Genomic DNA, 10,592 nt, shown 5'->3' on the forward strand with positions numbered 1-10,592 from the left:
GAATGTCCTTCTTCCTCAGCTTTGCTTTCATTGTACAAGTGTAGTAAAAAAAAAAAAACATAAATAAACTCACAGGCTTTTTATATTATCAATGCACACTCTAATGACTGCCTCAAAGCCCCAGTACCATGACTAAAAAATAGTTTTAAAAAACAGTTGATTGCCTCAAGGTCATCTTTGCTGTATGTTATCTCTAGCTCTGTGGTAACAATAACTTGATTTTTTTGCTTGAAGTGATATGAGATCTGAATTTGTTGTTCATTTCAAATCACCTAAAGTTTACAGTAATGACAGTTGCCCATCAGAAGGTTCAGGACAACGGTTTAATACTATTCAGAGAATTCAAAAGAGTTGGAATCCTTAAACTTGATTTAATATATGTAGTGTTTGTCTGGTAAAAAGAGGACATTTGTTTAATGGAGTAAGGCTGTGTAACAACTTACTTTCTGATTCATGTAGAACGGGTCCAGATCTTCCAGTGGTGTGGCCACCATTCCATCAGGGATATCGCCGTAGATGAACGGCAGGCTCTTCCCAGCCTCCAGGTCACTGTTGGGCTTGGGCTCATTTTCGTCGGATGTGTCGCGGTGACTGCTGTCTGATCTTGGCTTGGGCGGCTTCTTGTTCTTCTCTTCTTTGATGCGTTTCTCGATATTAGCGAGTGACTCCGGGGTGAATTTCTTGAAGCTGTCAGGTCCTGGGGGTGCAAGAAGGGGTGCGGCCATGTTTTCATCCTGCAGCTATTTCCTCTTTATTTGTTTTCCATCCCAGACATTCAGCTCTGATAGGAAGACAGCGATAGAGGGTGGAAGAGTGAGAACAGATACTCAACAAAGAGCAAAAGAGGGTTAAAAGAAAAAAAAGTGCAAGCATCTAACCATCAGCCTTAATGACTGAGGCACACAGACAGCATTGAATTCCCTTTTGTTCTCACCTCTGTGACCCCAACTTTACATAACAAGGAGACGTGTCAAGTTTTCTCTTCTTGAGTTTATGCACTGTACGTCTGATAGCCTCTCCTTCAAAATGTATCTGACATGAAATTCTACACAGTGTTTAGACTGTTTAAATTAGTGAAGAATAAAATGAAAAACCATAATGTGAACATGGTAGCTCTCACTAGAACAGACATCCAAGTCTGCAGCAGCGTATGTGCAGCTTTCAGCTATGGAAATGATATGCCCAGACATGGAAACACTAAGCTGTGGTGGAGTTCAAACAGCTCTTGCTGCTAGGAGAAATGTTAAGTGGGCACAGGCTAATTCAGCTCTCTTCAGTGCAAAACAAACACACAAGCCAGAAAGCACCAGACATTTCTCATTTCAGTTAAGTCGGATTACGAGAACACTGTCACCAAAAGAACTTAATAAACTTAATGCGAGTTAGGGTGGGGTTTCATCCATGATGAACATTTAAATATTCACTGTGCATGATGAGCTGGCTTTAAAATACATTTAGTTTAATCACAGTTTTTGTGATTCAGTGTGACAAATCCGTCCACCTGACCCCTACTGTAATACACTTTACAAATGCCACATTCCTGGTATCCGACATCCTGTAACAACAACTAAATGACTGATTAACTTTATTAATTGCTGATTTATAATCGTTTAACATTCTTAGGCACAGTAATCCATAAATTATTTTATGAATTGGTCACTGTTATTCAGCCTCTCAGACTCTGACTCATTGCTTAAAAGTAAGGTTATAATACTGTCTTCATGCTCCCTGAATAGATACATTTCAGTCCCCAGATGGCTGTGCATGCTCTTTAATACACCATATTAAACAGTCAAGTCAAAAATTCAGACATGAGTGTGTGCAAAACATTTAGGGGAACAATGGCAAGGTTACAGACCTGGGTATAAATCAAAAAAGAACTCAAAAGCAATCCACAGGCAGAGAGAGATCCGGCAACCCGGTATCTGAGTATGTTGGAGAAAAAGAAGGGGAACGAAGTCCGATTTAAGTAACCCAACCACGGCACAACCTCCAAGTCTCCTTCCACCAACGTTACATCAATTGATCCGTCAAGGTGATTCAAACCAGGATGTAATAGCATGACCAGCAGTTCGTGTGCACTCACAGGTAACGCTGGGACAAATCTAAAACAAACAAACAAACAAACAAAAAACAGGCAGTAAAACTGCTCGAAATTTTGCAGATGTAGTTTTTATGATTTCCAGATCACATGAAAAGCATTTTTTAAAAGTGCAAAAATTGGACTTTTTCTCGAATTAAAAGCACCGCTCGGGTCACTCTTACATAATTTACAGTGAATGCTACCGCACACAGTCAGAGCTAAAGTCCGCAGCGCCAACCCGGTCTCGGTTTGATTAAAATCCGCTCAAAGTGAAAATAAGGAATGGATGATAGAGAAGCCCAAAAACTCCGACAGCCTCAGTTGCCTCCCATTGAAAAAGTGCCGTGACGCTGCGCCCTCTGCGCATAGGAAAGGCATCCAGACGCACAGCGGCCGCACTCCCGGGGAAGAAAAGAGACCCTTTTGATTCTGCTCTCTCTCTCTCTCTCTCTCTGATGATGACCTGACATGTGATGAAGCTATCAGGACACCGCGGAGACAACTGCGCTCCAGAGTAGGAGGCGTACGGGGCTCTTGCATCAGAGTCACATGGGTCAGACAGAACTTCATCCTTCATTTCCTGCAGCGAAGTCTAAACGTTGCCAGCCTCTAAATGCCATCAAAACGAAAGCGTTGCTGAGAAAATAAGCGGCTTGCCAAATATGAAAGGGGGCTCAAGTAACCCCCTCATATCATATACGGGGATGGCAGAGCTGACTCTATTTCAGGTAGCCCCGAAGTTTTGATGTCCTGAGTGGGAATTTGATGAGTTGATTATTCATCTGAACCCGTTTGTCCTCAGAGAACAGACGAGGAAAGAGAAACAATTATTACGGAGCTCTTCCCTTCAGGGAGCTGTGCGGTAAAACTGAACACAAATCAAGCACACATCTTCCTATTTCTTAAAGTACTTCTACCCTTTGTGGGATTAAGACCACCCACTCCCTCTTTAATATTCTACGTCTTGCCATAAAAGTGGCCTGGTGATGCTGATATGTGGCCTGTGCAGTCCAGGGTAAAGTCCACTGTTGTATACTGAGGCGCGCCGTTGTTCTATAGGGCCATAGCCTAAAATACTGCAGTGTGGTTTACTGCTGCTATATGGGCTCTAACTCTAGTAGGTCAGTTAAATGCACAAGCTAAATCCCGACTACTCATTTCTGGACCGACCAAAACACACACGAAGTCAGCACAACCCAGTTTCGCCCAGCAGAAAGTGAAATTGGGCTTTTTGCAGAAAATAAACGAAACTAAAATGGCCTTAATGTTACAGCTTAGCCACCGCACCCGTATCCATAGACCTCGGAGATCTATAGACTCCTTGTGATGCAGGTTTACAGAGCAACACCACCGCGGGAAATACTGCACGAAAAGGATAGAAAAGGGTGACGCGGTCCCCTTTGAGGACTGCCAAACTACAGACGCACCTACCTCTTCGTGCAATACAGTCTCCAAAGAGATTGAAAGAGGGAGGGGGGCACAGAGGTGGAGTGTGGGGGTGGCAGAGGAAGGGGTAAAACTATCAGTTAGCCTAGAAAATAATGGCACAAAACTGGAAATGCTGGGGGGATGATTTTTTGCCAGGGGCGCATTATTCGCGTAGCCATTGAGAGCACACACCATAGTTACTGTGGCCACTGACAGAAGTTTGACATGATCTCACTTATATGCGTAGGCTGTGTTTCACATCCCGACACACTGAAATGTCATAGCCTATCATCCAGCGGCGGGCCAACTCCCTTAACAACCTCCCGTCTCCCCTTTTTCTACCACGTCGCATTTCCGATGGCTATTTTTCCTTTCACAAATCACATCTTTGCTACTTCTGACTGCCGCCCCGCTTACATATTAGTCCATGTACTGGCAAGGAGCCTTCCACAGACGCTGGGAAAAGATGCTGAGAGAGGGACCGCTCTGCGGCACTGGGATGCAGTCAGTCGACAAAGTAAGACTGAGATCCATCCCGTGACGTGAAATAAAAGACAAAGCAGAAAACATATGGTCTACTTACTTTTTCTCGCATTAACAGAAATCCAGACAGCTGTCACCGAACTGCAGATGTGGGAAAGAGCCGGGAGTAAATGCGGCTGTCGCCATATTGTTGCTGCTATCTTCCTTCCCAGTGCGTGCGGCTACCCTGCATAATTGATGACTCTCAGCAAATTGTTGGGGAGTGTCGGTAAATGCCTCTAGTTTCAATAACGGACAAGAGACCGCAGCATCTTAAGGATTTTTTTTTTTTAATTTAAATTTTTATTTATTTATTTTTTTAAAGGACACTGTATGCTACTCGTGTAAGATAAGTTATTCGTGTTGTGGTTGGGATTGGTAAGCAGTTGGAAATATATAGCTGAATCTTTAATTGTTGCAAATTAATAAATAAAACCAACAACAAATAATTTGTTTAATATTACTTTAATGTTTAGATTGTCGTATACAATATGCGTTTAATACAAGTGATTTGTAGAATTAAGTTAAACACCAAATTTGTAACACCTTGTGTCATAAATGAGCAGATACAAAACCAGAATTGCTATGTTGGAAGTTCATTTCTGGAAAAGCACAGCATCACTGTAAATACAGTCATGTGACAAAGAAAGTTTGAGTCTGTGCAGTCCTGTGAAGAACTAAGTACATCCCATGATTAAGGAGCTCATAGCATTGGGATGACAGCATAAAGCATGCACTACAGTTGAAAGAAGACTAAATGTAAGGTATATACCAGCAGTGGTATACACAACCCCTGGTCCAAAGTGTTGGGTTGTTTTGTAATATGTTGTAATATGTAAATAAAGATGGAATGCAGTGATCTGAAAATATCATAAATCCACATTTTGTTCACAACAGAACAGAGAAAATATATTAAATGTTTAAACTGAAACATTTAACATTTCATGAGAAATATTAGCTCAGCTCAATATTAGCTTGGAATTTGATGGAAGCAGTGTGTCTCAAAAAATTGGGTAAAGTAAGTGGTTTTGGGACATTTGCATCAAATTATGCTAACTGGCAACTGCTCAGTAACATGATTCGGTATATAAAAGAGCATCTTAGCATGTTAAAGATGAGCACAACTCTCTACAAATTGTGGAGCAATTTAAGAATAATCTTCCTCAAACACTGTGAACATTTTGAACATCTTATCTTCTATAACACATAATATTGACAAAAGATTCAGAGAATCTGGAGAAATCTCTGTGCACAAAAGCACAAAGCCAAAAATCAATATTGGATGCCCATAATCTCCAGGCCCTCAGATAGTACAAACAGACATGATCTTGCTATGGAAATCACTGCACAGCCTCAAGTATACGTCCAAAAAATCACAGTGACCACAGTTTGCTGTCTCATCCACAAATGCAGGCTAAAGCTCCACCGTGCAAGGAAGAAGCCATAAATGATGCAGAAATACCATCATCTTCTCTGGACCAAAGCTAATTTCAAAAGGACTGATGTGACGTGTAAAATTGTTTCTTGGTAAGACAAATCAAAACTTGAAAATCTCCTTTGGAGAAACTGAAGAGGAGAGAGAGGAGAAGAGAGGGGGATGATCCAGTTTGTTGTCAGCACTCAGTTCAAAAAGCCAGAATCTCTGATAACAGTGCCTCAGTGCCTTTGGAATTGGCATCTTTCAAATATGGAAAGGTGCCATGAATTTTAGAGCAACATATGTTCCCTACCAGATGTTGCGTCTTACATGCAAGATCTTGCATATTTCAGCAAGGCAATGCTAAATCACATAATGCAGCTATTACAACAGCATGGCTTTGTAATAGAAGAGTCCAGGTGATGAACTGGCCTGCCTGCAGTGCAGACCTTTCATAAACTGAAAACATAACATAACAAGTCTACAACTTGTTATAACTACAAAAAACAAGTGTATTCTAGTAATTCTCACACATGTAATGTATGCAACATAAATAGACATTTCTAGCATCAGTCTTGTTACTGCTGTTCAAAACTGGAACAACCAGCTCAGAGCTAACAGCTTGAAAGCTCAACTTTCTATTGGATGTAATCTGCACAGTTATCTGATGGGGAACCTCAATTAAGCTCCCGAACCTTACAGTAATCAGTAAAATTAACTGTAAATGCTTTTTGGAGTTTTAAGAATTGTTTCAAGACTTGGCTCATTTCAAACACTGGGTTTGAACTTTTGGAGCCCCATAACAGGCCAACCAAAAATCACCAGCACTGTGACATACATTAGATGATCAAGGTTTTACTTAAGCACAATAATACACTGTTCTGTTTATGAAATGATCAGAAATGACTGGAAATTGCACAGATTGATGTTAAATATAGAAAACAGATGACTTACTGCACATGGATCTCACATGCTTAAGTGTGCCGTCATTCCGCTATGAGACTATTAAAAAACACAACCCTGTAGATTACAGATATGTGTACCTGCAGCTTGCATTCAGTCACAAATGATTTGCACTATGTTGTCTATATTCTTAACCCTTCAAATTACATTGCTGGGGGAGTTTATGAAGAAAGTGTCATGAGTTAACAATGTCTCTATCTAGTGGAGCATTAAAGAACTGCAGTTTAATGTCTATTGGAAATAAGTGAGCCATTTAAAAAACTTTAAGAATGGGAAATAGATGTCGTGATTAGATTATTTGTATAGTGTACTGTAGACGAGACAGAGACATCCACCAGATTTTCTTAGAAGTTCTTTTCAAGTTACATGTGAGCAGCAATACATTCTGCAATACATTCTTAAAAACATGGAATTTTATGCATGTCTTCACTTGCTGAAAAACTGGATGAATAATAGGTATAAAAACATGTACATCATCCATGCTGTTCCCCAAAATAATCAAATTGCTAATAACAAATGAAATAATTTTAGTTTATGACAGGTTTTTCTTTTAGTGACAAACAGGCCAAAACTGAAACATTGACTAAATTCTTCACTTCTGGCTCTTTTTGCTTGATGTTTTCATTCATGAACCTGTAAGTGTGTTGTTTGGTTCAGTACCATGGAGCTTTTCAGTGTAAACCACACAACATGACAGTTTATGTGATTGAAAAATCTAGAGACAAATGTTTGCCATATAAAATGTACCTGTTAAAAAACCTGAAGGAGCTGTAAGGTTTTAAACATCAGGATATAATTTTAAAAAAAAAAACTTGTCAGTGGCAGGTTCTCAAATTGTTTAAACACATCAAATGAGCAGATGAACAACAATACATGAAATATTTTGCAGTGTCATTATTAGAAACTGTGTTTGGAAAAACTAGGTACATGTCATGACTCAGTAGCTTATAACCACCTTTAGAGGCAAAATCGTGAAGCAATCATTGTCCTGTGTGACTTTATCAAGTTCTCACATTGTTGTAGGGGAATTTTGGTCCTCTACTGTTTACAGTATCGCTTTAGTTCAATGAGTTTGTGGGTGTTTATTTATGCACAGCTCTTTTAAGGTTCTGCAGCATTTCAATCTGGTTGTGGTCTGGACTTTAACTGGGCCATTATGTCACCTTGAGTTCTTTCTTGTTCAGCTGATTTGCCCTCACATTTGACTCTAGAATACATTGGTACACACAGAAGTTCATGGTCACCTCAGTGACTACAAGGTACCCAGGTGCTGCAAAACAAGCCCAAATCATCATCCCTCCACCACCATCTTGACAGCTGGTTGGGGAAATGTGTACACACACAACCAAATTATCTTTATTAGTTGTATTTACCTTTGCAAACGGGTTAAAGAAGAGTAGACATTTATAGCTCTGCAGCAGTTCTTCTACCTTCATCGTGGGCATGAATGTAAGTTAAATCAGACAGTTTTAGTAGGCATTGACATTTCACCAATTTGGTTGGTTTTCTGGTACAGACCTGGCTTTTTAGCCCAAGCTTCAAATTTTCTTTAGGGTGGAGGTTGAGGCTTTGCTCCAGACCAACAAACTGCCAAAACTGTTTTCATGGGTGTCCACACTTACTGATGACATGCTAATCGAATGCATTTCATTAGCACCACCTGGCTGCTATTTACCTTCATAATTCCTCTTATTGGAAACAAAAAGGGTGTCATCATTTTATTCAATGACTGTTTTTGTATTTTGGCTTAGTTATTGAGAAATAAAAAATGACAGTGTGTAATATGTAATGAGCTGTCGGTCATCTGAGGCTGTGTTTCAGTAATTTTAGAACCAGTTTTTTTATTATATCCCAATATATAAAATCTTTGAATTGTGGAAGGAATTATCCCTGACATATCAGGAGTCTGGTAAATTGGTTGATACTTGCCTTTTACCAATGAATTACAGTTATATAGAATAATATTTGAACTTTTAAGTCAATTCAATTAAATTTGATTTATATAAGACTAAATCATAACAACAGTCGCCTCAGTGTGCTTTATACTGTAAGTTTAATATCCAGAGCAAACCCGAACAATCCCCTATGAGCAAACATTTGGAAACTTTTTTTTTTCATTTTATTTAACAGAATGAAACTTCTGGCCACAGACTCAGAAAAGAGCTGCCATCCTCGCCCCGTGGGTGAGGGGATGAAGACAGGACCAAAGGCACACTGTGAAAGAGAGCCAGATATTAATAATAAGTAACGATCACCTGATTCAGCCTTTACTATCAGCGTTATCAAAACAGAAAGTTTTAGCCAGTGGGCTCAGTGTCTGTTCCGGGGCTCTGGGTCTGTCTGACGGGGTTTCCCTCCTCCTGCTTATTTAGTTCTCTATTTCTTGGTTTTTCATGTAAACAAGTTTTGTTGCTATCGTGCAAAATTTCCTTCCTGCACCCATTCCTGTTTGTAGTGTTCTTTATTTACACATATAAAATACTTCAACATCAACTTCCTCATTCTCACTCACTGCAGTCCACAGCACACGTGTCTGTCAGCGGCAATAAAACACAGCAGGGCAGGAAGGACAGGCAGGAGCACGAGAGCAGTGGTGTCTGCACAGATGTGTCTAATGTATCATGAAACTGGAGCAACACACTGAAATTAAAAGAGAGAAACAAACTACCTACCACTCCTACCACGCTAGTGTGTGATACCGATACCAATCAATACTATCGATATTTCAGTTGATCTCCCACGCCTATCTTGCAGTAATTAACTTTTTTGATACGCCTAAGCTGCTCCACAAAAATTACTTTTCAGATGAGATTTTGGAGCTCTGTAGCTGTAGCTCTCTGCCCAGGATACTATTAATGTTTCTGTTCTGAAAAAATACATTTACAGTAATTTTTATAGTATTTTTTCCAATTACTTTTTACCCCATGTTTTATATATTTTCATGTATCTCATAATAATCAAAGTGTTTTCTAGCGTGTAAGTAACGCCAGCTTTAGGATATGTGAGTGTAGTAAGTGGGTAATCTGGTAGTTTCACATGGTGGACTCTACTATGGGGCTATTATTCTAACCAAATTATTTGTGTGTGTGCATTTTGATCTCTATGGAGGTTTGTGTGTGCTAATTTCATTTAATATACTCAGTTCAATTTCAACCTTTGTCAACATTCATTCTAACTGTTTTGCAATATAGTTTAGTAGTAAATGTATAAAAAATGATTGTTATAAAATATGGAAGGAAGCTTTTATGGTAATTGTTTTCTTGCTTGTAGTCTGGAGTTTCTTGTTCTGGTTTTGCAGCCTTCCCCTGTGTTTCTCTCAGTGTAAAGGTTCTGTGTTTATGTTTGTGTCTAATTCTGTATTTGTTAGTCATGACTTTGTTTATTTTGGTAACAGTATACATATATATACACACACATATGTATGTATATGGAGAGAGAGAGAGAGTGAGAGAGGCCCAATTTTTGCTTTGTCATGTTGTCCCTGGTGCTGCACTTTGCATTTGAACTCTGAAGGCTCACTTTATGTTTTACCCCTGTAAATATTTTGCTCCTGCATCTGGGTCCATTGTAATTCACATGATAAATCTCTTTAGGCTATGCTGTAAAATAAATTCAGTCTGACTGGTTTTGTCGGGTGAACAACAAGCATAAGAATACATTGAACTTTAACTCCCTTTCCTCTCCTTTGTCATGTTACACCAAGTGATAAAAAGTGCCAGTCACCTTAGATCACAGGTGTCAAACTTGAGTCCTCGAGGGCCGGTTTTACTTTTAAATGTGTCCCTGCTGCAACATACCTGAATAAAATTAGTAGGTCAATAGCAAGACTCTATAGATCTTGACTCCATGCTGAGGTGGCAGTTTAGCCATTTGATTCATGTTACAGCAGCTCATGAGCGAATGAACATGATGCAATACGAGTACAATTTTCCAAACACTTACATTTATTTAAAATTACTTGTGTAGGTTAAGGGTTGCTACCTCAGCATGTAGTCAAGTTCTGTAGAGTTTGCTAGTGACCTACTAATTTTATTCAGTTGTTTGAAGCAGGGACACATTTAAAGGTTTCAGGACACCGGCCCTGAAGGACTGGAGATTGGCAGACCTGGCTTAGAGGGATCCTTTAGTGTTGTGAAAAGAAAAGAAAAACACTAAAAAGACAGCCTTACACTGACAGTG

At 39.5% G+C, this 10,592-nt stretch overlaps 1 protein-coding gene across 1 annotated transcript in view; it reads right to left on the reverse strand.

Moving 5' to 3' along the window:
- The window catches only part of scn8ab (sodium channel, voltage gated, type VIII, alpha subunit b), a 48,099-nt gene extending 46,124 nt beyond the window's left edge, over positions 1-1,975 (reverse strand). Inside the window, exons 1-2 of the mRNA XM_031750283.2 lie at positions 1,859-1,975; positions 444-781 (exon numbers count right to left, since the gene is read on the reverse strand). Of these exons, the coding sequence (XP_031606143.1) occupies positions 444-725 (282 nt within the window). The 5' untranslated portion in view covers positions 726-781; positions 1,859-1,975. The remainder of the gene's footprint in view (positions 1-443; positions 782-1,858) is intronic.
- Between the last annotated feature and the right edge of the window lie 8,617 nt (positions 1,976-10,592).

This window comes from Oreochromis aureus, linkage group 5, assembly GCF_013358895.1.
Source record: "Oreochromis aureus strain Israel breed Guangdong linkage group 5, ZZ_aureus, whole genome shotgun sequence".
Classification (NCBI taxonomy): domain Eukaryota; kingdom Metazoa; phylum Chordata; class Actinopteri; order Cichliformes; family Cichlidae; genus Oreochromis; species Oreochromis aureus.